This window comes from Chenopodium quinoa, unplaced genomic scaffold, assembly GCF_001683475.1.
Source record: "Chenopodium quinoa cultivar QQ74 unplaced genomic scaffold, ASM168347v1, whole genome shotgun sequence".
In the NCBI taxonomy this organism is placed as follows: domain Eukaryota; kingdom Viridiplantae; phylum Streptophyta; class Magnoliopsida; order Caryophyllales; family Amaranthaceae; genus Chenopodium; species Chenopodium quinoa.
In genome coordinates, this window is record NW_018743292.1 from 7,247,455 (window position 1) to 7,273,849 (window position 26,395).

The 26,395-nt window shown below is 36.6% G+C and overlaps 4 protein-coding genes across 5 annotated transcripts; 1 reads left to right on the forward strand and 3 right to left on the reverse strand.

The window, feature by feature from the left end:
• Positions 1-9,352: 9,352 nt before the first annotated feature.
• Positions 9,353-12,786, forward strand: LOC110736759 (violaxanthin de-epoxidase, chloroplastic). Of its 2 annotated transcripts, none has more exons than XM_021917060.1 (6): positions 9,353-9,634; positions 10,030-10,463; positions 10,551-10,678; positions 11,034-11,130; positions 11,225-11,616; positions 12,040-12,786. In XM_021917060.1, the coding sequence occupies exons 2-6, from the start codon at positions 10,176-10,178 to the stop codon at positions 12,539-12,541; spliced, it is 1,407 nt and encodes a 468-aa protein (XP_021772752.1). In that variant the 5' UTR covers positions 9,353-9,634; positions 10,030-10,175; the 3' UTR covers positions 12,542-12,786. The 2 variants fall into 2 exon arrangements, with proteins under 2 accessions (XP_021772752.1, XP_021772753.1); XM_021917061.1 differs by having other exon boundaries at positions 10,034-10,463.
• A 737-nt stretch (positions 12,787-13,523) lies between these two features.
• LOC110735882 (receptor-like kinase LIP1) lies at positions 13,524-14,486 on the reverse strand. Its single transcript, XM_021916060.1, has one exon. It carries the CDS (start codon positions 14,484-14,486, stop codon positions 13,524-13,526), a length of 963 nt encoding a protein of 320 aa, XP_021771752.1.
• A 113-nt stretch (positions 14,487-14,599) lies between these two features.
• LOC110736760 (probable serine/threonine-protein kinase PBL26) lies at positions 14,600-17,129 on the reverse strand. The gene is made up of 4 exons (XM_021917062.1): positions 16,434-17,129; positions 15,572-15,690; positions 15,285-15,474; positions 14,600-15,070 (listed from the first exon to the last, which is right to left on the reverse strand). The coding sequence occupies exons 1-4, from the start codon at positions 16,558-16,560 to the stop codon at positions 14,664-14,666; spliced, it is 843 nt and encodes a 280-aa protein (XP_021772754.1). The 5' UTR covers positions 16,561-17,129; the 3' UTR covers positions 14,600-14,663.
• A 1,089-nt stretch (positions 17,130-18,218) lies between these two features.
• Positions 18,219-25,169, reverse strand: LOC110736761 (uncharacterized protein At2g23090-like). The gene is made up of 3 exons (XM_021917063.1): positions 25,004-25,169; positions 24,854-24,894; positions 18,219-18,558 (listed from the first exon to the last, which is right to left on the reverse strand). The coding sequence occupies exons 1-3, from the start codon at positions 25,074-25,076 to the stop codon at positions 18,439-18,441; spliced, it is 234 nt and encodes a 77-aa protein (XP_021772755.1). The 5' UTR covers positions 25,077-25,169; the 3' UTR covers positions 18,219-18,438.
• Positions 25,170-26,395: the final 1,226 nt, after the last annotated feature.

Here is a 26,395-nt window from a genome sequence, read left to right on the forward strand (position 1 = left end):
AAATGACTAACAAAAGTTTCACAACTTGTTTAAGACTTGATATATATAGTTAGATTCAATGATTGAACCTTTGTTAATCTAGGTGAAAGTTTTTCACCAGACAGTGTTTGTCCAACGTATTTTCTGGCACAATGATGGCATAGTTTCAGTATAGTTTGATAGAGTATTTTTTTTTTTTAATGAATTAGGTCAAATGATTAAATTGCTTAATGTTTGTTGTGAAGCCATTGAACTCCTAAAGTCCTATGCCTTCATATTCTATGGTTTGATGAAAATTTGGATATTTTCTTCTCTAAAACCTTAGCTTTTCGGATTTATCATCAACTATTTTGTAGAAGCTGAGCTCATTCCTATATCTATGAGTGTGTGTGTGTGTTTATTCGTCTGCTTTTGGAGTTTATTATTTAATTTTTGCATATGTTGCGAGTTTCATTTGCTTAGTACTTCTGTTTTCAGGGTTATAGCTTTGTGAAATAAGTTTTTGAGTAGATTTGGTCTAATTCTTTTTAGAATGTTTTTATTAAAACATAATTATTCAAAAATGTATTGTGAAGGGTTTTCACCTTGAGAAAAGACCTAATGTCATCAAAAAATTTTAACAGGTTTGTACCGACCTTTGGCTTATCAATTTAGGTGATAGTGGTACATCTTGCCTGCATATTTTTAACTCAGATTTTATTGATTGTACTTGGACATTTTTGCCAAAATTCTTAGCAAGGACATGTTTTTGTGTTAGTGTTTCTTTGCAATGGACAATTATTAGCCTTTACAGATCTGTTACCCTGAACAAAATTTAGTACTAGATTATGCTAGTGTAATGTATCTTTCTAATTTAGTTTTGTCTGTGTTGTCCTTCTTTTGGCTGGACAATTCTAGTACAAGTTTTTTGAACTGTGTTTTAGAACATAGATATACAGACCAAAAATAAGCTGGCTGAAGTAAGAAAAAAAGGGCAGAATTTAGCAGCTGAAAGGCCAAGCATATGTCTGTACTGTATATTTTCATAGAAGATGATGAGGATAAAACTCTAAAAGATTGAAATGGGTATCGGATCTTGTGGACCTGATTTTTTTTTCGGGTTATACTTAGGTGAGGAATTATTCAGTTTGGTTTCAGGTTGATTTAGGTCTATTTGTTATTTTTAATAAAACTATTAGCCACAATACATATCCAGTTTGGTGTGGTTAAAATCAGGTATTCTCATGTAATTTACGTATAGTAGAATGGCTAAGTTTTGTCAAGTCTATTTAATTATGATACAAATGTTACGTGAAGGGCTAGTTAGAGGAAAGTTGGAGCAGAAAAACTCGTTTACTATATTTATTGGTACTTGAAGTGGGAGATGAGTAGGGAAGTGGAGTTTATCTTAATGAAGTAGAGAGTACATACTAACATGAAAAGTGATTCATGGGAGTTTCTCATCTGATATAGCAAGGATTTGTTGAGTTTTGACAGGCATAGTTTCCTCATGTATATGCATTCTAAGGGTAATTTCACATGGATGACTCATGATATTACTTTCTTCTTCCATTCATTTATAGTTTTTCTAAGATTTTTCTTTCCATATCATAAAGCATGTACTTCGTGTGTACCATAGATATTTCTTTCCATATCATAAGGTACGGAATCAGAAATTTGTCTACAACATTAATCATCCTTCCTACTCATCAAAAACATGTTTATTTCTCTTGCCATAGTTGTAATTTACTTCCTTTCAAATTGGGGTTTGTTTTTCTTTGAAAAGATTACTTAAGCCTTGACCTTTTCTTGTCACTTTATAGTAATAGCATTTAGGAAAAATAAGGTTCAGTTAAATTCCAATAAGCTCACAAAAGTTCAATCGATGACTACAATAAAGTTGGTTTAACTAATATTTTGTACTACAATAAGTCAATTTAGATAAGTTCGATTATGTTCGGATAAGAGAGTTATTCGTAATTTTGTCATTTTGAAGCCTTATAAAGAAAGGGATAAGACGTGTTGAAAATGGCAATCAAGTACGTTGAAGTAGTAGCATGAGAATTGCAAAGCCAATATTCATCTAAGTGTAAATAATGGAATGTGGTGTCATGGACCTCATGGTTTATGGTTTGTAGTTTTGTTTGCTTAAATTAGGTAATGAATTTATTTCATGAAGGCCACGTTTAACTTTCTGATTCAACTATCATCCTAAACCTTTTTATTTTGTTTTTCCATCTTCGTGATAAGCACTAAGCTTAGTAATGTATTAGTAGATTTTTCCAACTGACAAATTATTGGATTGGATTTGATTTGGGTTCTATTTGTTTTTTTTTTTACATCATTGGTTCAACAGAATTCAAAGTATTTTGATATGAGTCATTTTTTAATATGTTACCATTTACTTCGTAGTTATAATGCAAACTCAATATTTCACCAAAATATATAATTTCCATGAATTAAATTGATGCAAGTTAATAATACGTTATGATTTCAAATACGGAGTAATTTTTAAATTTCTGTCAATAAGATGAAATATATGAGATGTTCATAACTATGAAACTTAACTGCAATATATATAGAACTAACTTTTTGCAAATATTTTTTGCGATATATGATTGGTTATAGCGCCAAGCGTTCTTTAACTTATTGCTATCATTTCAAATAAATATATTATATTTTCTTCTTTGTAGAAATCGAATACTTTTAGTAAGTGTTATATAACCATGTTAGATAGCTTAGGAGTATAAGTCTCTTTGCTAAAGTTAAAACACCACCCATTTAACGTTCAATTGAACAACTTCATTACATTGTCTATAACAAAATGAGAAAGAAAAAACACCAAATTAAAGTTGACAAATGTACACAAAAATCTACAGTGACTTATTAAGCATTATTTATCGCTACAACAAGTCTTTTTCACATTTTCATGGACGTGTAGTGTCTGTTTTAGATTACATAACTCATATTGCATAAGAAAAAAAGTGTTCAAACTTAAGCATGTGTGATGTTTCCTAGCTCATACAATGTAGTTGTCAACTTTTCATGTATCCACTCATTCTCATACATTTGTTGCTTGGAATTTGGAAAACTGTTTGATTGTTTTCGTTCTAAAATCTGCAAAAATTTATTTGGGCTTTTGGTAATGAATATTAGGTTTTGAGCTGGGCTTGATGTACATTGAGGTTTGTGTAAATGAACACAAGATGGGCTTTAAAACTCTAAGTAGTGGTTTCAAAGGCCCATGAATGATTTAAAGTAGATATTAACTTTTTTTGAGAGAGAAATACTCATTAACTCTCCTTGTACCTAAGTGGCATATCTTAGAGTTGAAATAAGATATTGTATCAATAGGTCAAGGGTTAGTATCAAGAACAACAAACAACAAGCAGAATAAAAGAGGTATTCTAAAATACCTCCAATTTGAAATAATAAATAATAATTATACTCCCTCCGTTCACAATTATCTGCAACATTTGCCATAAATGGGTGTTCTCTATTATATGCAACAAATTTTTTTCTTTCCTCTGTTAGTAAATTTTAAAGAGTAGAAAGACCACCTTACCCTTACTTTTATTTTTGGGAAATTATCAATGGTACACCCAAGGTTCGGGCCTTTCTCAATGGTACACCTACTCATTTATCCTTTATCAGTGGTACATCCAAGGTTTCATACAGTTATCAACAATACACCTATCGTTTTCTTTCTGTTAAAAAAGGATAGTTTTGGCTTTTTTCGATTTTTTAACTTAAAAAGTGACATGTGGCGACCTGTAATTGGTCCAAAAAAAAAATGTCCAAAAAAAAATAAAATAAAAAAAAAAACCCAAAAAGAAAAAAAAAAAAAAAAAAAAAACCCACTATGTTTCAGGCCACCTCATCTCCCGCCCTTACTTCCCTTTCCGGCCAATCTCCGCATCCCACCCCTTTCTCATTCCCCCTCCGTCCTCTTTCCACTACCGACCACCCACCTACCATCCTTCAAAACCCCTCCCCTTCCCTCCCTTTTTGATTTTCGACCACCTCACCCAAAAACCTTGTCGATTTTCGGCCACCCCACCCATGAAACCCTCACCGTCGAGTCCCCCTTGCCGGCCACACGTCCCCACCCATGAAAATGTCCATCCACAGCCACCCCACCCACGAAACCAACGAAAATCCTCCCTTTTGATGGTAGGTGGGTGGTTTTCAAAGGTTTCAAGGGCTGAGATCGACGGGGGGAGGGGGTGGTTATGAGGTTGGGTCGTCGCCGGAGCTAAGAGTAAAGGGGTAGGTATGGGTCGGTTTTGAGTATGACTAGCAGCTATGAAAGGTGGCAGGGAAAGGAAAGAGGGCGGGCCAGGTGGCTGGGTGAAGGAGAAGGAAGGGGGTGGCAGGGAAGGAGAAGGGAGGGCCAGGTGGTTGGAGGAGGGGCAATGGCAAGGGTTAGGGGAAGGGGATGCCGGGATGGGTGGCTGGGGAAGGAGGAGGGAGAAATTGAATTTTTTTTCATTTTAATTTTTTATTTTATTTTTATTTTTTGGACCAATTACAGGCCGCCACGTGTCACTTTTTAAGTTAAAAAATCGAAAAAAGTCAAAACTAACGTTTTTTAACGGAAAGAAAACGGTAGGTGTATTGCTGATAACTGTATGAAACTTTGGGTGTACCACTGATAAAGAATAAATGAGTAGGTGTACCATTGAGAAAGGCCCAAACCTTGGGTGTACTATTGATAATTTCCCTTTATTTTTTAACTTTGTTTAACATCTTTTAATCACACTCAATTTTTCACCTTTTTCCCACTCTTAAAAGGGAGCCCTCAATTTTCTACCTTTTTCCCATTCACTTTTAGCCCACCCAAAAACAAAAAATTAAGGGACCACTTCTTTTCCTCCTTTTTCCCACTTAATTAAACCCACCCAAACTTAATGATACTCCACTAAAAGTTTTGCCTAGAAATCCGTAAAAAGGACGTTTAGTGCAGATAATCGTGGGCAGAGGGAGTAATTAAAATTTATCAATTAAACACCTCTGTATTTTAATTAAAGTGTAGCTTTGTTGCTAACTCACCTTCCAAGCTACAACCATTGTAAATACCTCAATGGTAAGCTACAATTTTATTTAGTTTTGATGGGAAAAGGCTAAACAAATGTTAATAAAAATATAAAAAAAAATAGATGCTATCAAATAAGGAATGAGGACACAAAATTGGCCTTTTTAGAGTTTCTACAATACAAACCATACTAAACCTTTCGTCTCCTGTACACACCATTTAATTTGCTCTAATATTTTTTTTCTCGGTAAGTGTGAAATCATGTAGGTAACTAGGCATGCAGCTTCATGCTGCATGGTTTTACAAAATAAAAACTCATTTATCACTATACTGTCAAGCAACAAGCTCCGTCTATTAAAAATTTACAAGATCCTACCCTACTAATATTGGTGCTCTAAACCTGGGCACGGGCCGCGTGCCGCCCGGCACGGCCCGCCGTTCGGCACGGCCCGAAGTCAAGCACGGCACGGCACGAAGTTCAACTTCCGTGCCACGGGCCGTGCCACGGACACGGTTGAGAATTCCCAGGCACGGCCCGGCACGAGCACGGGCATGGCCCGCCGTGCTGGCCCGCAGGCACGGCCCGCGGGCCAACGGCTAGTTTTTTGCCAAAAATTCTATAAATACTCACCTCCATTTCATTCCCAAATCACAAAATCACAATCTCTTCTTCTTATCTCTTATATTCTCTAAATCTCTAATAATCCTTATTTTCTTAAATTCTCTAATTATTCTCTTAAATTCTCTAATTATTTTCCTAATATCGGAAAAAATTAAAAAATTCGTAATCGTAATTAGTGGAGCGTTGAAGCACGGTTGTAAGATCTAAACTAATCTTAAATTTATTATTGTTTTATTGTTATTATTAGAATAATCTTGTTTAATTATTATTGTTGTTAATTGTTATTGTTGTTGTTATAATTGTTGTTATTAATTATTATTATTGTTACAATTGTTGTTATTATTTATTTTTGTTGTTATTTTTATTGTTATAGTTGTTGTTATTAATTAATATTATTGATATTTTTATTGTTAAAATTGTTGTTATTAATTATTATTATTATAGTTAACCACTTTTTATTAAAAAATTAATTGTTAATTATGGCATCGAACAACCCATCATCTAGGTCTAGGGGGAAAGGCCGACTTATCCGTAGTAGTAGTTCTAGGGAACCACCAAATACAACGAGCCCCCAAATTACGAGTCAAACCAATGACCCCATTTACTTCCCCCCGGGCTATGAGCCATATAATACGTCGGGATTTCCAGCACCACCACTAAACCAATTTCCACTACCACCATACCAATTTCCACCTAATTATATCGGTAATCAACAAAACTATTGTTCTAGCCAAGGTAGCCAAGAAAGTACCCGAATTCCCTCCGGTTCTACCCCTTCTACTGCCACTCCCACTAGTCCCACTACTAACCATCACACACATCATGAATGGTTAACCGAAACTGAGATGCTACTTTTGAAAAACCGAAGGAGTGAGGTATGACGTTATTTTGTCCTAAGTAAAGATGGTGAACAATGGGCAAAATGTAAAACATGTAATAGTGTATTCACGGCAGTTACCAAAAACGGGACGGGACACTTATCTAGACACATGAAAGCTTGTGCAAAACCAGCTAGTGATCCAACCCAGCCCAAAATTTCCCAATTCCATCCATACGGCTTTACATACAACTATGAGAGGGATAGGGATGAACTAGGAAAAATGATAGTACACGCCGAACAACCTTTTCTTTTCTCGGAAAGTGACGCATTCAACACCTACATTAACAAAGCACTACAACCCCAACATAAAAGAATCTCTAGGAAAACAGTTCGTTCCGCCGCAATGAAAAATTTCCTAGGGTACAAAGTCCGGTTACAAGCCGAATTGAGTAACCTTAACTGTAGAGTATCTTTAACAGCCGATTCTTGGGATAGTGGTTATAAATATCACTATTTATGTGTGACTTGCCATTGGGTAGATGATCAATGGATGTTACAAAAAAGAATAATACATTTCAAAATGCTGGAATACCCACACACCGGCATTAACATTGCTCACCATTTAATGCAAGCAATAGACGAATACAACCTTCGAGATAAAATGATGTCTATGACTTTTGATAATGCAACCTCTATGACATACACAGCTAATCTTATCAAACAAAACTTAACCGATGTACTATTAGACGGTGAAGCTCTTCATACTAGATGTGTTTGCCATGTACTTAACTTATGTGTACAGGATGGAGTTCGGGCAATTGGCCCATACTACAGCAAAATCAGAGATGCTATTATGTCTATTAATAGCTCTAACATGAGATACCAAGAATGGAAGAGTTTTCTAAAACAACAAAAGATAAGGGTAATAAAAATTAGAACCGATTGCCCAACTAGGTGGAATTCCACCTATGACATGTTAACAAAGGCAATTGAGTACAAGGGCCCGTTAACATTATTTTACAACCAAAAATTTCCACAAAATGCTTTGTATGATGATGATTGGAATAACTGTGAAAGATATATGCAATTTTTACAGTTATTATATAACATGACGTATTGTTTTTCTACTGTTTACAATCCTTGTGCTCAAAACTTTCTTTCTAATGCATGCTTACTCGCCCAACTTTTCGCTGATCATCGCGATCAAAGTGATTATGATCAGTATCTTCCAGCAATGGAAAAAAAGTGGCGTAAATATTATAGTGAGATTCCTTTGATTTATATTTTTGCTTCCATATTAGATCCTAGGCAAAAGTATGAAAACACATTTATGTTAGTTGACATTTACTTTCAATGCATGTTTCTTGACGATGATGTAGAAAACTATAAGACTAATGTGAAGGATCAGTTTTTTGCTTTATATAGAGTCTATGAAGCCAAATATGGCACCGTTCCTCGCTCAGGGCCTTCCCAACCATCCAAAAACGTAAGTAAGAAGGCCAAACATTTATTTTCACAAGCTACTAACTTGATTTCAAGGTTTTCAGGTGATTCATCAATCAGGAGAACGCAAAGCGACGTCTCGGAGTTGCAGATGTACCTGAGTTACGACTTCACCAAAGGCATGGACGACGATGAGATAAACAGCCTCGACCTCCTTGCATGGTGGAAACAACAAAGCTCGAAGCATCCAACTTTGGCGGCAATGGCACGAGACATTCTTGCTATCCAAGTTTCCTCCGTCGCCTCCGAACGAGCTTTCAGCGCATCCGGAAGGGTTTTAGACGATAGAAGAACAAGTCTAAAACCCGAAACACTAGAAATGTGCGTGTGTTTCAAAGATTGGTTGGATGCGGAAAATCGCTCACAAGACCGTTCTTACGACCACAACGACAACGAAGAAGGAACCTCTGCTTCCGGTTCGGGTTCGGCTAGTTCCCAATCTATGCAACTAGCCGATGACCTTGAAGGCGAAGGCGAAGACGAAGACGAAGACGAGCAAGAAGAAGGAGAAGAAGAATAGACAATTATTGTATATTGTACGATTTTAAAAATATCAATTTTATCATTTTCCAATTTTTGTTTAATACCATCATTGTATGATTTTTATCATTGTTATCATTGTACAATTTTCTCAACTCAAGTAATAATAATATAAAGTACGCATTATTCACATCCAAAGTCCAATTTGCCTTTTTTCCCCGTTTTGTTACAATTTGTAAATTCATATTAAAATAAAATAAAATTATACCAATTACTAATAAATCATAAACATTAAATTTTAAAGTAATAGTATAAAGTAAATATATAAATATAAATATTGAATATACAAATTATAAAACATAAATATTCAACTTATAATTATAAAATTCATAATTTAATAACTTATAACTTATAAGTTATAAACTTATAAGTTACCTTATAAAACTTATAAGTTATAAACTTATAAGTTACCTTATAAAACTTATAATTATAATTTTATAACTTATATACATTATAAACTTATTAATTTATAATGTTGTCATAAAAAAAAAAATAAAAAAAAAAAATAAAAAAAATTGAAAACTGCACCAGCCCGCAGGCCGGCACGTGGCCGGCACGACACGAGCCCGCCAGGCACGAGGGCCGTGCCGTGCCGTGGGCTGGCCTGTGAAAATGGCCGGCACGGCACGACACGAAATCCTGGGCCCGCCGGCACGAACCAGCCCGTGGCCCGCCAGGCACGACCCGCGGCGGCCCGGCACGGCACGGTGCCCAGGATTAGTGCTCTTGATTACAACTTTACAAGCATACAACCAAGGCAGAATCCATACATTATTTTCATGAGCTAGTCTATCTAATCTAAAACTTTTACCTAAATAAATGAAAACATAACTCTATTAATTGTTAAAAAAAATTACTGGCGATAAAATCTCACCAGCCCTCCCTTTGTCTTGTTGGTTAGGATCTTTCCAGATCTTTAACCAGGTCAGGGGTTCGAGGGTTGGTAGGAGGAGAAAGAGAGAAAGAGTTGAAAAAATGTCAGAGGTATTTCAAAATACCTCCTTTTTGTTTTTTTCAACAAGAAAGAAAAGGCTTATCCAAATTCTGAGCTTCCACTCATTCATTCATTCATTCATTCACCCTTAATCACTGATTCATTAACAACCCACGTTGCCCGCCCTTTTTCTATCTCCTCAAACTTCACCTTCTGTTCCAGGTTCTCTCTTTATCTCTACTTTCTCCTTTTAATTTCATTCTTTGTTCATTTATCTGTAGAATTATATGTCTATTCATTTTATAATCTTGATGTTATTTATATATGTGTATGATAACTCGCTTAGTTGGTTAAAGTTTTTGGAGGTATAGATTTCGTTTATACATCACTGCCCGACTTTCTATATGCCAATTTAATAAAATATTAGTGTGGGATTTAATTTTTTGTTATGTATCCTATGAAAAACTCAAAAACCCCATTAAATTGCTTTGTTACTTATTATTTTGTTGAATTTGATAAATAAAAGAAAGAACAAAAAAAAATTCTTCTTTGATTGATTTTGGGACTTTGTGATGTGGGTATATGTACAATTCATCTAATTGTTCTGTATTTGGTAGGTAGGTGACAGTTAAGTGGCTAAGAGAAGATAATTACTGAAGAGCGCCTAAAAAGGGTGTCTGGCATTGCTAGATTTGGCTTTTTTTGAATTATGGAATTTTGTATATAAGTTGGATTGGTGATAGTGTTGCAAAGAATAATTAACATGGCATTAGTTGCACGATCGATATGTTTATCCTACGACGATTTTGCTGGTATGTGCAACAATGTTTCACACCCGAATTTTAAGAAATGGGTTCGATTGAGGAAGCCATTTCTTGTCCAAGATGATGTTAGAATGAAGATAGGGTTTAATGAGAGGAAGGTTTCATACAGTAAGTTTATTGGAGCTTCAAAAAAATTCCATCATCGAAATCCAGCAAAATCAGGTCTTATTTCATGTGGGTGGGAAGTGAAATCCTCGAAGGTTATGTCCAATGCCGTCATTCCTAAGGTACTAAACGCTGTACGTGTAGGATAGCTTTAGTTACGTTAGGTGAGGGTAGCTGATTCTAACAGTTTCTTACTGAATCTTTACCAGAAATGGGATCTCTTGAAGTTGAAGGTTGTAGAAGTGACGGCTGTAGTTGCGTGCACATTTTTGGTCATGTCTCCGGCACAAGCTGTTGATGCTCTTAAAACTTGTACCTGTTTGCTGAAGGAATGCAGGTAAACAATATTGAACCATGTTTCTGGTGATCCTGAAATAGTGAAATCAGAGAAACTATCTTTTGAGCTAAACCAATTTAGAGGGAACAGAATATGGCATGTGCAGTAATTCCTTTGTAATTCATAAAGTTTGTTCTTGGTAGACTTAACTTATACAATAACATGAAGCAGTAGTACAAGAAACTTGATGTCTAGACAATATGTCATGTGAAAACATAGGGATCACGACAAAAGAACATTGCTTTTCTCAGGCTAGATAGAGGGTATTGGTTTTCTAGTTACTGTGGGTTATTGTTGTTGATAGTTTGTTTAAAAGATTTGCACCTTTGTCTGATTTGTTCAATATTCTGAGTAGAGTTGAACTCGCCAAGTGCATTGCAAATCCATCTTGTGCAGCCAATGTTGCTTGCCTGCAGACCTGCAATAATAGGCCTGATGAAACTGAATGCCAAGTAAGTTCTTAAAAATATCTATTGGTTGAACTCAGACCCTTCTCTACTTCAATAGAAAGAGATCAACTCACATAAACTTATATTTGTATATCAGATCAAATGTGGGGACTTGTTCGAGAACAAAGTCGTCGATGAGTTCAATGAATGTGCAGTCTCTCGAAAGAAATGTGTGCCTCGGAAGTCTGATGTTGGAGAATTTCCAGTTCCTGATCCTAGTGTGCTTGTTAAGAGCTTCAACATAGCAGATTTCGATGGGAAGTGGTTTATAAGTAGTGGTTTGAACCCAACATTCGACGCTTTTGATTGCCAGTTACATGAGTTCCATGTGGAAGATGGGAAGCTTGTTGGAAACTTGTCTTGGCGAATAAAAACACCAGATGGTGGATTTTTCACCCGTTCTGCTGTGCAGAAATTTGTGCAAGACCCCTCCCAACCGGGGATACTGTATAATCATGACAATGAATATCTTCACTATCAAGATGATTGGTAAACTTTTACTACTCCTTGAGTATATATGCTTTTTGAAAGTAAATTCCATCCATCTTTAGCTTGAAGCATTTTGAAACTCTGAGACAGGCTTTCTTTAATGGGTGTTATTTTTCTTGTCTGCTCAACCATGACATTCGTATCCATGGTTTTGAAGTTCGTTGCTTAACTCAGACTCACAATCCTAGAAGCATACATTAGGGACATTGGAGAGGAATAGCATGAGAAGTTGACACTAAAATGTTATGCTCCGTACTATTTTAACTTTGAGAATGATAAAGATAGAGTTTCTTTATTGTGGGTTAAGATTCTAACTGTTGACATTATTTTAAGTCAATTGGAGTTATGAGTATCATTAGTCAATGAAAGTTAGCTGTATTATTCTGATAAAGTATTTTAGCCGGGAGCTTTATTGTCATGTAGGTACATCCTATCTTCCAAAACTGAAAATCAACCAGATGACTACATACTTGTATATTACCGAGGCAGAAATGATGCATGGGATGGCTATGGTGGCGCTTTTCTTTACACAAGAAGTGCAACTGTGCCTGAAACTACTGTGCCAGAACTTGAGAGAGCAGCTCAAAGTGTTGGACGAGACTTCAATAAATTCATCCGGACAGACAATACCTGTGGGCCTGAGCCTCCGCTTGTTGAGAGGCTGGAGAAGAAGGTGGAGGAAGGAGAGAGAGAAATCATTAAGGAAGTAGAGCAATTTGAAGGAGAGGTGGAAAAGGTTGGGAAGACTGAGATGACATTGTTTCAGAGGCTAACAGAAGGTTTTAAAGAACTTCAAAGAGATGAGGAATACTTCCTCAAAGAATTAAACAAGGAGGAAAAGGAATTACTGGATCAATTACAGATGGAAGCGGGCGAGGTGGAAAAACTCTTTGGACAATCATTGCCCATAAGGAAGCTTCGGTAAAATTTGAGGCGAAGGTAACGAGCTTGTCAAATTGTTTGTCATTGTTCGAAATGAACCTATACTTGAAAAGATTTTAAATACTTTTACTGGTTTTTTTCTTGCTCACATACGATTTGTTAGATAATGAAGGTTCATATTCTTTTGTGTATAACTTGGATCTTCAGAGTATCCGATAGATCTGCTTCTTAAACTTCAAAAGAATTCCCGGTGTAAGAAAATACTGGGAGAAAACATTGAAGAAGCAATTTTAAGCTTTCCAATACTCCATTTTATTTGTATTTATCCACAAAAACTAACAGATCTTCGAAATCATACATTTGTGTTCTGGGGCAGAATCTAATGTATATATTTGTACTCTGTGTTAGCAGTCAGACAATAGAAATTCTTTACTTTCTTTGAACATGAAAGGTAGAAGATGAAAGAAAATAGAGATTGATTGTTTCAAAAACTGAAAAGTGAAAACTCGCTTAGTAAACAACTTCAGAATTCAGAATGCTACAAGGCGTACAACTGATGTGCACAGCACTACAATGTATTTTATTAAAGTAAACAAAATTGTCATTGTGCTCACCCTTCTGCCTACATGCCTAGCACTTCTAACAATTTCAGTACAAAAAAGGCCAATTCCATATATAGATGCTTACAAAATATCAAGTTTTTCAAGAGGAGTCAAGACATAAGGGAAGAACTAGAAGGACAAAGGAATGGTGTCGTAATTGGATCAAACAAACACAAGTTGTAAGGAAACTTGGAAAGAAATCTTGCAACCAAGATCTGGCATTTGCCCCTCACTCAAAATAGCATGATTCCAAACTCCTCAATGCCTGATGCTTAGGGTATAACTTGAGAATACGATGAAAAGAGAGACAAACTGTTAACTTTTTTACCAGCCAAAAAAAGCTCTTTTTGTCTATGCTCAACAATCAGTTTTAGAACAATAAGATGGATAGCCGTATAATGCATTAATGCCTTCTCACGAATATCACCTGGTTTTAAGATGCCGTAGCTGTGGACTTTCTTTATGAGGTTGCTCAAAAACTCGATGATTATCAAATCTGTCTGGGCTACTGGTGGCTTGTTCTTGGAATCCATTATTCTGTAGAGGAATGTGCGTGTCTTTCATGTGTTTTGGAGACCCATTTTCTTCCTCAGATTCACTGCTGCTTCCTGAGCTTGAGGAACTTGAGCTTGGTTCTTGTATATGTTGCTGCTGTTTTTGTTGTTGTTGTTGTTGTTGCTGCTGCTGTTGTCTGACATCTGTAGCAGCAGAAAGTACTGTCTGATTATTACTGTCTGAATGGCTATTTTCTCCTTCCGGTTTTCTAGTACCATTTTTCTTCGCACTTAAACTTGGTTCCTTAAATGTCACAACTGGCTTTCTTCTACGAGAACCTTTAGCATATGTTGGTGAAGATCTTCTACTACTTCCATGTTTCGAAGATCTATATCCAGCATCAGATTGCATGCTGCTGTCAGTACTTCGGGCCGAGTGCAAACTGTAATTAGCAATTGAATCTATTGATCTTTCTGGATCTTCAAGCTCTGTGGTTTCAGCATCATCATAATTGGTATTACCACCTCCACTATCTGAGTCTGATGTGTAAATGATGTGTTCCTCTAAAGTATCAAAGCTCTGTCCTCTCCCTGAATATAGACTACTACAGTCTTTCTCTCCCAATTCTACTTTTTGATAACTTCCTCCATTCCGCTGATCAGAACCACTTTGGGTACTCTCACTATCATCATACCGTAAACTGTCATCTGATTGGGACGGTTTATTCTTTTTGGTCTCAATTTCATAGAGCATCTTCTGCTCTGATGGCGGGGCATTTGCTGGTGTGGCTGAAGCAGGAGCAGTACTTGGTTGAGGTACTGCCAGGAAACTAAGAGCAGCAACAACATCACCAATCAAGGGTCGGACAGATGATTCTTCTTGAAGGCACATTGCACAAATTCCAACTGCTTGGTTTAGACTTGTCAGTGGAAAATTGTTATTTAGTCGTGGGTCTGCCAAATCTGAAAATCTTTTAGGATCCCTAAATATTGGTTGTGCCTGATGATACAGTTACAAATAAATCAGGTCAGGATAATTCGTCACTTTTGTCACCCTAAATCAGAGTGATTAAATAAAGCTTACCCATGTAACTAGATTTTGCTCATCATTTGGTCTAGTCGTGTCAATGGCTTTTCGTCCAGTGAGAAGCTCTAAAAATACAACTCCAAAGCTATATATGTCAGATTTGAGCGTAAGCTCACCACCACTTGAATACTCAGGTGCAGAATAACCGTAAGTTCCCATTACCCTTGATGTTGGGTTTACCTTACCTCCACCTGCTCCAAGCTTGGCAAGACCAAAGTCAGACAGTTTTGGTTCATAGTTTTCATTTAGTAGAATATTTGATGGTTTTAGGTCACGGTATATGATAGGGGGATTGGCCTTGTCATGCAAATACTCGAGTCCATTGGCTGCACCCAAAGCTATTTTCATCCTGGTGTACCAATCCAGTGGTTTCTTGTCAGGATCATCACCTGCAATTTGCAGAAGTTACAAAGCATTAAGTTGTGAAAGATGTTTGCACTATACAAGTACTAAAAGCAAAGAAAAGAAGAAAAGTGACTGCAACAGCTATTATGAATCCTGCAGCTTCTGCATATATATTAAAATGATGCAGAAGGCAGGAAAACCAGTAGAAGAGAAGATAGGATACTGATTAACCACTAGAAGGATGCAAAGTCAATTTACCAAACAATAGATTCTCCAGAGATCCCATCTGCAGATATTCATACACCAGAAGCCTCTGATCTCCGTCAGCACAGTAGCCAATGAGACTGACCAAATTCGCGTGTTGGATCAGACTGAGCATCAGGACCTCAACAAGAAACTCCTTATTTCCTTGCATTCCATTTCTGTCTAGCTGCTTTACAGCAACAACCTACAGCAACCAACCATTAAAATGAGGTCAACAATCGACTAGATAAGAAAACAAATCCAGCAAAGAAAGGGAATTTAGGACACCGGTTAGTGATTACCTGGCCAGAAGACTGAAGCTTCCCTTTGAATACTCTTCCAAATCCACCTTCACCTAAAAGACATTCCTGCCGGAAATTTTTTGTTGCCATTGCCAGCTCCCGGAAGGTAAATGTTTTTGCTACAATAAGATATGTAAGGAAATTTATCATTAATTTTGCTGCAGCAAAATAATGAGGGAGTTTTGTTTCAAGTAATGATCCTAGTTGAGAAACTGCCTAAGATTGATATAGTAATAGATGATCTATCATCTATACTTATCCTTCAATACATACATTGAAGGATAATTCTGGTTATTTACGTAGTACATGTTTGAGGAGCACAAACCTAAACATAGTACATTACAGCACTAGAAACTAAAGCTTTGAAGCTGTGAAAATTTGTCTAGGATATACAAAAATGCCAGATATACTGATAAGATGAAGCCATGCTTTATATTTAGCAGAACCAACCTTAGAAACCCTTTAATGTCATAAGTCAACCTTCCACTAAAAGGAGGCTAGTTCCCTCATGGCGCGTAATAAATTAACTCATTGAGCTATTAGGTGACCTCAAATCCTCTTAATCATCCAACATGTAGCTACAAAACCAACACTAGAAGCTAAGTTTCTACTATGAAATAGTCTGTTTTTGTCATCTACCCTGAAACATAATTGTATGGATATCACCTAATCCCCACTAGCTCATCCAATAAAATCTCTAACACAGAATTTCATAAACAATAAAGCAGAATGTGAACAGATATCTTGAACAGAGGAATCATGTCAAACAATCAATTTAGTACAATGTCTTCAAATGCTACCCAGGGCCGTAGAAGAGGGAGTGCAACAAAAAACTACAAGAGAGGAAGGAGAGAAAGGATACCTTTCGACGAAGAAGTAACTGCCTCTTTGGGTTCAATATGAGCAAGACTTTCTATCTTAGGAGGAGGTGGTGGAGGATCAGTGGGTTCTTCGTCGTCATCCTTGTTGAAGCACGGTAGGCAATTCATGTCGATCACTCAGACCCCTGATCCCCGTTTTCGTCGTCGTCAAATATGATGATTTTTCTTTAATCTCTAAAGAGAAAGGAAAAATCCCAGAATCCCAACAACTCAGATTCATCCAAAAACAACCAAGTTCCTTCCAATATTCAGAATCTGATTATAACCATCATTCATTCCGATGACACAATACATCACAACCCAAAATTCAAACCATGTCTAAACAAAAATCACAATAATTCTATCTTGTTCAGATGAATGTAGGTAGAACAACGAAGGGCCTCCGACGGTGAACGGGCAAAGAAGGACCTCAATCAAGCAATCAAAACCAATGAAGAAAGGAAAAAAGACATTGACAAAATTTGTTGGGGGTGTGAAAAGTCCCGAATCTTGGGATGATGAAAAAGTTTGGTTATTTTTTTTTGGGAAATTTTTTTAGGAAATCATCCTGAGAAAAATAAGGAAGATATGGGTGGAGTATGGTGGTAGACATGCATGCACGCTCTAATTGTCTCAATTATGTAAATTAGTTTCAATAATATTATATGAATTATAATAATTGTATGAAACCAAGCCGTTGAAATTCAAAATTCTGGTATGTTTTCTTAACTCCCTCCCACTCTTTTTTCCAACAAACCACCCCTAGCCAAGTCACCCCACTATTAATTCTTCAGGAGTTGTCTTTTATTTGTTACATTTACACCTGATATGTATCATGGGACAGGGTCATGTTTGTATCAATCAAACCTGTAATTTTAGGTTGGAAAAAGTGGGTTTTCCGAGGCATTTTTGAACTAAGTTGAAAATTTAACCAAAATATTAGTTTTAGCGAGTCGCTAATCTTAATTAGCTCTACTTAAATCAACATATTAACTTATCTTATTGGCATTTAAATATAAGTTACTACATAATATTTTTACGCAACATTATTGTCTGACGATATCATATGATCATTTACGATAGAAAAGCAAGTGTTAAAAAAATTGCAATGGTTCAAGTCACGTAAAACAGACAAAGTAATGAAAGTATGAGGTATGACCAAAGTTAGAGCAAGCTATAAAAGCCGGTTCAATAATTTTCTTTTGGCCAAGTGAGTTTGTAGCATTCTTTCAAAAAAAAAGAGAAAAAAAAAAAGGTGAGTTTGTAGCATACCATTTGTTACTAATAAAAGAACATAAAAAAGAAAAGATAGTTATCACTTCTCATTGTCAATCGATCAAACATTAGGATACACCAAATCAATACTGATACAAATCTGAACAAAAGGCAAACTTGCCCTACTCAATGGGTTAGTGTCCGCTATCCATGCTGCTGTGACTCCGAAGAGTCCGAACACAGCACCTTTAGATGTACCTTTAGGCATCAGTTGGGTAGTTTTTTGTGTGAACCCTAAATGAAAGACTTTTAAAGAAGATATACAGCATAATCTATAAGTGTAGTTAAATACAGTAAATAATGATTTAACAATCTGATCAATACCCCAACTTCATGTCCAGATCTCGGATTAGTCACCCAAATAATTTTACTGTACAACTAGTTGTAACATGGACGGACATGAAATCAAACACTGGAATCTGAGATACATAGTATAATTTATTTACAAATGCAAGGATATACAATACAGGCAATGTATACACAGAAGAGAAATGTTAATGATAAAACAAATATAGATCAAGTTCAAGATAAGCAGATTTAGATACTTTCATTTGAAGAACAAAGTTTTACATTGAGTAATCCCAATAATCAAAGGCAGCAGTAGTTGAGATATTTAAGGTGTTATCATTTGATATACATCAGAAAAGTTACAACTTCGAAATATTCTTAAAAGTTTATTTCCCTTTGTGACAACTTCTTCCCATCAATTAGAATACATAAAACCATCAGGGGTCATTTCTGCAAGTGTGGAAAACATGCACCAATGTCGTGTTTTGGGTGCTTATTTTCAGCATGCTCGCGGCATTTCACCTCTGTAGTAGTACACATAAATGTCTGCATGCATACCTTGCACTGAATTCACCAATCAAATGTTAAGACCAACAAATATACATTCTAAGAGGGCTCAGTAACTTTTAAAACGTAACATCTACGAAGTATCAACAAAGTCCTATCTAAAACAATGATACTGCAACATGACACTGACTACAACTCCCAAACATCTACAGAAACACCAAACATAAAGCCACACACAAACAAGCAAAAATTAAAGAACAATACCCCCAACTATAGAATCATTTAAATTCTTCCAATCACCATATTTAACAAGTAGCAGATGCAGCTTCCCTCTGGCATCATCAGTTCTCAATGATAAGAAAGCAAAAGTGTTGATTCAATAACAGCAAGGATGCATATAAAATATGCAGAATGCCTGTTAAAACATGTTCAGCATAATTTGTATTCAGAATAACAAACTCATTTACACAAACCATTCTCATGTTTGCAAAGACCAGGAAACACTGCCAAATTTGTGGTGTTCTCCGACATTACTAAGGAAAAATATATTGTGGTAAAAAATTTAACAATAAATATAAAAAGAAAAATACAGAGCTCTATGTCATCCCAATATATCAAATGCAGCAAAAACAGCAGTGTAATTTTTGCAAACAGAGTTACCATAAAACATGACCTATTTAAATAGATTCTTTGAGCTCATTGTTTTAAATAAGAAGAATAACCTACTTACGAGCATAAACACATCGATTAACATTGAAAGCCTCCTCCTCTCAGTATATAGCCAAATCTAAAGGGCGCATGCAGTATAACTGATGTAAGTTTAACCTTGCATGAAGTAATTAGGTAAGCATAAAGAATTATGTATAAGCTGCTAGCTAACCTAGGCTGGACAGCCAATATCTTCCTCTTTGTTCAGAAGAATGATAAATGTCTACTCATAAAGAAATGTTGTACCAAAAATCCAAGATAGCAAATAATCATCGGAAATGATAAAAGGTTGAAGGCACACTTTAGCACTACGTATATCCAAAGATAAGCTTAATTTCATACTACAAGTCTACAACCAAGCAAAAACTTCACGACCACACCACCCCACCCCACCCTACCACCCTTCTCAAAGCAACAGCACAACATCAACTTCAATAGGCAGCTTGTAGATGGATAAATCAGCTTGTTAGTGGAGCAGCATCACTGGACTATGGTTGATTATCTAATAAATGCAGAATGCTTCTATCAGATTCACTTAGTTCAGAACTTTTTAGCGCATCTGATAGTACGATGTCTACTACAAGACGGGGGGTGAATTGTAGTATATAGAGAATAGCGAACATTTTGCGGAATTAAACAATGTAAGAAAAGAGAGAACACATGATATAGGCTTTTCAAATATTTTCACTATGTAAAGACTCTTTAACAAAGGTGAAACTTCTGCCTACACTTAGGTACACAAGTATCCCAGCTCAGTCCCTCTACCGCAGCTTAACTCTCTTATATGATTCGACTCTGAATCACTTACAACCCTCTAACAAACTCACTCAAGTCTCTTAGTTACAATTCTCTCAAACCCCAATCCCAAATTACAAAAGTAATTACAAGACTTTTCCTAATGCACTAGAGAAGATTAAGACATAAAGGAACTCATCACTCTTTTATATTGAACGTGAAAGCTCTTAGAAAATTTAAGCTCAATGAACTGAATGTTTCTCGTTGTTGTCCATTGTACTTCAAATCAGAATCTGTTGCATGCTTTTTATAGAGAGATGAGAAGCCTCAACCATGTTCCCACTCCTCCCATGATCTCACGTACACCTTAACTTTGGGAGCGTTGAGGAAGTGAGGAATATGGTCTCCCTGACTTTTCTCTCTCTCAAGCATTCAACGGCTTCCTTAAAAATAGGTAACAACTTTTACTTAGTCTAATAATCAATTAAAGATATCTATTAAAGATATTTATTATTTTAAAAAGATAAAACTTTAAATAATTATTTAATCTTAAAATAAAAAACTTATCTTTTAATTAAACAATTATTTATCTTTTATTTATTTACAGAAAATATATCTCTTTAAATTCTGATTTTATTTTATCCTTTAATTAAGGAATAAAAACTGATTTAAAGTCTTACGTAAACATTTTCTGATTAAAACATTAAGTTCCTTACTAAGTTCTTTTCTGCACATAAAAACTCTAGTGCTTACAGTGAATACTAAGGATTGGAATTTGTCTTCTTCATCTTGAAAGCTTGCATACGAATATCGAAGCTTCCAATTTAGTTGCTCCTACTCCGGTATAGATATTATTATCGCCTGAATCTTTCCATTCAACCAAAGACTATCAAACACCATTAGTCAAAGCTTGTTTGTTTGTCAATAATCAAAATACCAAGAGGGTAACTGACTAAAGACTTATTAACGCACTAAAAGACTTAAAGAAATAAACCAAAGACCTTAGACATTCAGAGTATATATTATATTAACAGGAAACTTAGCATAACACTTGAAACATACCTCATGAATCGTTGAGCCTGGTAATGGTAATACTTTAGCCTCCATGAAGTTTGTCCTTTTCCCCCTTTTGGCACTATCAAAAGAACAGTATGCTATACTCCCACTACGCTACGGAGGGGGTAGTAAGCTCATATATAGCATAGTTAAGGCAAGTTATATACCAAGCAAGAAACATTATGCACATCATTCCTTCTCGTCCACCTCCTTGAAAGCAACTTTGTTAATAGTCTCAAGGATTTCCTTGTGACTTGCTGTAATTCTAGCCTCAGCAGCTGCAATTCGTTTATCTTGTGCCTCGATCATGATTTTCACCTGCTCTTGAATTTGATCACCCATAGTCTTCACCATTCGAGCCATGTCATCCAACTTTGCCATCACTGTTGAAGATAAGTTGGCAAGATCTGCCGAGCATTTGTTCCAGCAAAGGCAATAAAGCCAAAAGGCTGTGATGGAGGAGGAGGCTGGTTAGGAGAAGGTTATTTTGGTGGTGGTGGATCGGGAACAGAGGAGGGTTCCGATTCAAAAGGAACATGAGCAGCAGGAAAATCTGGTCAAAATAGTCAGAGGAGCTAGTATCCTCTACATTGACACGCTCAGAAAAGGATGTTTTGACAAAAGTTCTTTTACTCCTTCTAAGTCCCTTCTGAAACACGGGAATAAAAATTCTCTCTTCTTCACTCTCAGTATCCGTACTGGTTTTCCCCTCAATGTACACCCTCTCCAACCCCCTTGCTATCGTCTCCCTTACTGCCATCCCCTTCACCCTTTTCTTCCTTACTCTCAAGATTAGGTTCATCACCCTCGCCAAACCTGTCCTTCCTCTTCTTTTCTTTCCCTTCCTTTTTTGTTTTCTGTTTTCAATCCTTCGGCATAAGCGTTGAATCCGAAACTCCTACCTACCTAAAACCAGATTTGCTTAGGCTAGGGTTGGAAATTGAGGGAGGGAAAATTCAATTTATCCCACAAACGAAGGATGGGAAACAGAAAACAAAAAAGGAAGGGAAAGAAAAGAAGAGGAAGGAGAAGGTTAGCAAGGGTGATGAACCTAATCTTGAGAGTGAGGAAGAAAAGGGTGAAGGGGATGGCAGTAAGGGAGACGGTAGCAAGGGAGTTGGCGAGGGTGTACATTCAAAGGGGGAAAGTAAAGAGTGTGCCCATTCTGAGGGGGAAACCAGTACGATACTGAGAGTGAAGAAGAGAGAATTTTTATTCCTGTATTTCAGAAGGGACTTAGAAGGAGTAAAAGAACCTTTGTCAAAATAACCTTTCCTGCTCCGAGCCTGCCAATGTCGTGGATACTAGCTCCTCTGACCATTCTGACCCATATTTTCTTGCTGCCATGTTTCTTTTGAATCGAAACCCTTCTCTGTTCCCGATCCACCACCACCAAAACAACCTTCTCCTAACCGGCCTCCTCCTCCATCACAACCTTTTGGCTTTGCTGCCTTTGTCGGAACAAGTGCTCCTGTTTTCCAATTTATCTTCAACAGTGATGGCAAAGTTGGATGAAATGGCTCGAATGGTGAAGACTATGGGTGATCAAATTCAAGAGCAGATGAAAACCATGATCGAGGCACAAGAAAAACGAATTGCAGCTGCAGAGGCTAGAATTACAGAAAGTCACAAGGAAATCCTTGAGACTATTAACAAAGTTGCTTTCGAGGAGGTGGACGAGAAGGAATGATGTACATAATGTTTCTTACTTGGTATATAACTTGCCTTAACTATGCTATATTTGAGCTTACTACCCCCTCCGTAGCGTAGTGGGAGTATAGCATATTGTTCTTTTCATAATGCCAAAAGGGGGAAAAGGACAAACTTCATGGAGGCTAAAGTATTACCGGGCTCAACGATTCATGAGGTATATTTCAAGTGTTTTGCTAAGTTTCCTGAATATCTAAGGTCTTTGGTTTCTTTCTTTTAAGTCTTTTAGTCAGTTAATAAATCTTTAGTCAGTTAATAAATTTAAGTTCTTATGCTTGTTTTTAATTCTATGTTTTTAAGTTTTCTCTTGCATGCCTAGACGATTTTTATTTGCCTAAGTTTGTCGGTGTTTGTCATCATCAAAATGAGGGAAAATTGTTAACCCTTTTGGTTTTGATGAACAAATTGACAATCTTGACTAATGTATGTTTTAAGTCTTTGATGAATGAAAGGTTCAAGCAACAATGTTCGGTCCGGAGTAGGAACACAAATTAATTAAGGAATGCGGAGCAGCATTCATGAAAGCACCTCGTACAATTTCACATTCTAGAATAATTGTAAGCACTTGAAATATAAGTTGGTTTGGAACTCGGTGAGGCACGCTATTAAGGTTAAAATAAATAACGCAAAATTGGAATATATAATTGTTTTTGAAGAATTATGATAAACCTGTTTTTAATAAGTTTGTAAAAAGATATTTTAGTGTTTAATAAATAAATTATTTAAATTGATTTATTATCTTTTAATAAGCCTACCGTTTTGATGATAAATTCAATCTAATTTAGTTATTATCCTTTTAGCAAATTTATCTACTTTATATTAGTTTTTAAATAAAGTATTTTATAAAATCTCTTTTTAAACAAAAATATCTTCTTTGATTTAGTCAAAGAAACCGTTTTATCATATTCCTCTATTTAGTTTTCTTCAAAGCAAAAATATAGCAAGTTGTTGAGATCATGGTGGATTGGTGAGTAAGTTTAGGAAACTTCCCATGATCACCACTTGTCACGGTGACTCCACATGTTAGTGGGAGTGTTGACATGTGTACGTGATTATAGTGGGAAGTTAATGACTAAGTTTACTCTATCAAAACCCATGCAATCAATCTCAGCTCCAGTCAGTAATTAGCTAATAGCGTGAAGAGAGTTTTAAATTACTTCTTATATTCTCTAGTGCATTAGGTCTTGTATTACTTATTGTAATTAAGATCTTGGGGTTTATGTGAGAGCTGTAACTTGTGAGGTAAAGGAAGTTCCGGAGTCGAAACTTCTGCGAGAGTTGGGAACAAGTTCTGTTCTTATGGAACTTGAACTGGGTTTATTACTCACTTGTAAAAGAGTTTGATTTACATAGTGGAAATTCAGAAAAACCCATATCATTTCTCTCTTTAGTTTTACATCGTTTAAATTCCGCAAAAAGTCTACTACTTTACCTAAACTACAATTCACCCCCCCTCTTGTAGTTACTATCTAAAACTTCAGCATCTATAGACCATAGAGCACAGTAATAAATGGCTCCGGCATATTTAATTATTTATGGGGGCTGGTGAAATTTTGGCAGAATATGACATTCACAAGAAGAACTTAACGGATTAGCACCACGACTCTTCACAACACGTTTTGGGCTTTAGTCCATACGAGACTTGGCCAACAGGAGCTGGTGAAAATCGATTCATTTTTATTATCTCCACATCGCTTAATTGAAGTAATGGCATATTTAGAAATTTACTCATACTATGGTGACAACTTTTTTGGATATCAAATTTTATATGAGACTGTTAACTTCAACAAAGGTCGCAAAAATTATCACGACAAAGTTAATATGAGCGCTCTCATATTACTAATTTATCCAATTCGAAAGACCAAGCTACATCGCAATAAATAACAAGATTAATATTGGACTATACTATCTCTTGAAATAAAATTATATTCGGAGAATATTAACGTAAAGAGTGATCAAATGGATGACAATCTTGAAATCATAACCTGCTGAACTTTCAATATTTACAAAGGATCAATTCAACAATTACAGCTAAATTCAGTATCACAATGATTCATAAATTATTATTTCAGCTTAATTGTAGCATCATAAACCAAAATTAATCAAAATAAATAAATAAAAATCAACTGCAAAATCAAAATACCTGGATACTCATAGCCTTTTTGTTTGAATCTAATTGGCTTCCTGCAACAAATTAAAAAAAAAATTAATCAAAGCTCACAAAAAATTCAGATAAATAACCCAAGTACAATAATTTTGAATTACTAATAAAAAAAATAAAAGAAATTAAAACCTTTGGAAGGCTTATTCTTCTCCAAATTTTTCTCGCGAGCAGTCTTGGATTTTTGAGCGTTGCCTCCCCCCATTTTTGTGAGAAATCGATGAAAGCAAAACCCTAATTTTCGCAAAATTTGCAGAGAGAAGAAGGTCACCCAAGTTTTAGAACAAAAGAACGCGGTTGGTGGGACCACAATCTCTACTGTGATCCACTTTGATTTTATCTTATTTTTATCGGATTTTTCACCAAATACCACCGAGTTAATGCGTAATTCACCATATACCACACAAAATTTTCTAATTCACCATATACCACTGAGTTAATGTATATTAACACAGAATGCCCTTTTTGTTAACTGTGGTTAGTCTGTCGTTAACGCCGTTAATAATTAAGGTTAATTATGCCACGTGGCTGTCACATATTGGCTCTTATTAATATTATCTAATTAATTAGTTAAATAAAGAATTAAAAAAAAAACAGCCACCACCTCCTCACTCCACCAACCCCGACACCCCCTTCCCCCACCAGCCCAGCTCCCCCTCCCTGCCGGCGGCCTTGCCCAGCCTCCTCCCTCGCCGGCGGCCTTGCCCAGCCTCCTCCCTCGCCGGCCTTCCAGAGCTCCCCCTACCCCTGCCATCTCCCCTTCCCGTCCTCCTCCCAAACCACCAACGTCTCCCAGCCAACCACCACCCTATCCTAACATCCCCTGCTTGCACGAACTATGACTAGAACCCCCATCCACCACCCTATCCCGCCCCCACCCACGCCGGCGCCCAGCCTTTCTCTCGCCAACGCGTCGGCCTCCCTCTCCCCCTGAACCGACAACACTCAAAATCTGCAACCATACAACAACATCAATTCGACTTATCAACATTTTTTTCGAACAAATTCGCTTCTAATTCGACCTTCTCTCTCTTCGTCAAGATTTGATGGGTGGTTTCTTTGCCGTCGATATTCCAATTGGGATTTGCAAGAGGGAAATTGAGGATTTTTTTAGGGTTAGAGAGATCGGGAATCGGGGAAGGGGAGTCCGGCGAGGAAATCGGGAATTGGGTTACAGGTGGGGGATGATTTTCGGGGAAGGGGAGTAAGAGTGGGATGGTCGCCGGCGTAGGGGGAAGGGGTCGAGAATGTCGCCGGCGGGGGGAAGGGGCCAGGGGAGGGCAGTCGCCGGCCATTTGGGAAGTGGCTGGGATCGCAATTGTTGCCGCCAGGGGGATCGATGAAAGTTTGAAGCTTTTTGATTGATTTTGGGGTTCGATTTTAATGGAGAAGAACAGAGAGAAGCTTTAATGGAAAGGGGAAATGGGGGGTCAATTTTTTCAAACTAGAAAAATTATGTTTGGGGGAGTCAACCCTATCAATGGCGCCAGTTAGATGTATAAGGGCATAATGGTAAAGTCCCCC

What these genes read in the sequence shown, in the direction of transcription:
- LOC110735882 (XM_021916060.1), bottom strand. Translation starts at nt 14,486, where the DNA reads ATGTGCCTTCAAGAAGAATCATCTGTCCGACCCTTGATTGGTGATGTT.
- LOC110736759 (XM_021917060.1), top strand. Translation starts at nt 10,176, where the DNA reads ATGGCATTAGTTGCACGATCGATATGTTTATCCTACGACGATTTTGCT. An exon ending in CCAATGCCGTCATTCCTAAG is followed by an intron (nt 10,464 to 10,550) that starts GTACTAAACGCT and finishes AATCTTTACCAG; the next exon opens with AAATGGGATCTCTTGAAGTT. An exon ending in CTGATGAAACTGAATGCCAA is followed by an intron (nt 11,131 to 11,224) that starts GTAAGTTCTTAA and finishes TTTGTATATCAG; the next exon opens with ATCAAATGTGGGGACTTGTT.
- LOC110736761 (XM_021917063.1), bottom strand. Translation starts at nt 25,076, where the DNA reads ATGGGGGGAGGCAACGCTCAAAAATCCAAGACTGCTCGCGAGAAAAAT. An exon ending in GAAGAATAAGCCTTCCAAAG is followed by an intron (nt 24,895 to 25,003) that starts GTTTTAATTTCT and finishes AATTTGTTGCAG; the next exon opens with GAAGCCAATTAGATTCAAAC. An exon ending in AAAAGGCTATGAGTATCCAG is followed by an intron (nt 18,559 to 24,853) that starts GTATTTTGATTT and finishes TGGTGAATTCAG; the next exon opens with TGCAAGGTATGCATGCAGAC.
- LOC110736760 (XM_021917062.1), bottom strand. Translation starts at nt 16,560, where the DNA reads ATGAATTGCCTACCGTGCTTCAACAAGGATGACGACGAAGAACCCACT. An exon ending in AGCTTCAGTCTTCTGGCCAG is followed by an intron (nt 15,475 to 15,571) that starts GTAATCACTAAC and finishes TGGTTGCTGTAG; the next exon opens with GTTGTTGCTGTAAAGCAGCT. An exon ending in TCTGGAGAATCTATTGTTTG is followed by an intron (nt 15,071 to 15,284) that starts GTAAATTGACTT and finishes TGCAAATTGCAG; the next exon opens with GTGATGATCCTGACAAGAAA.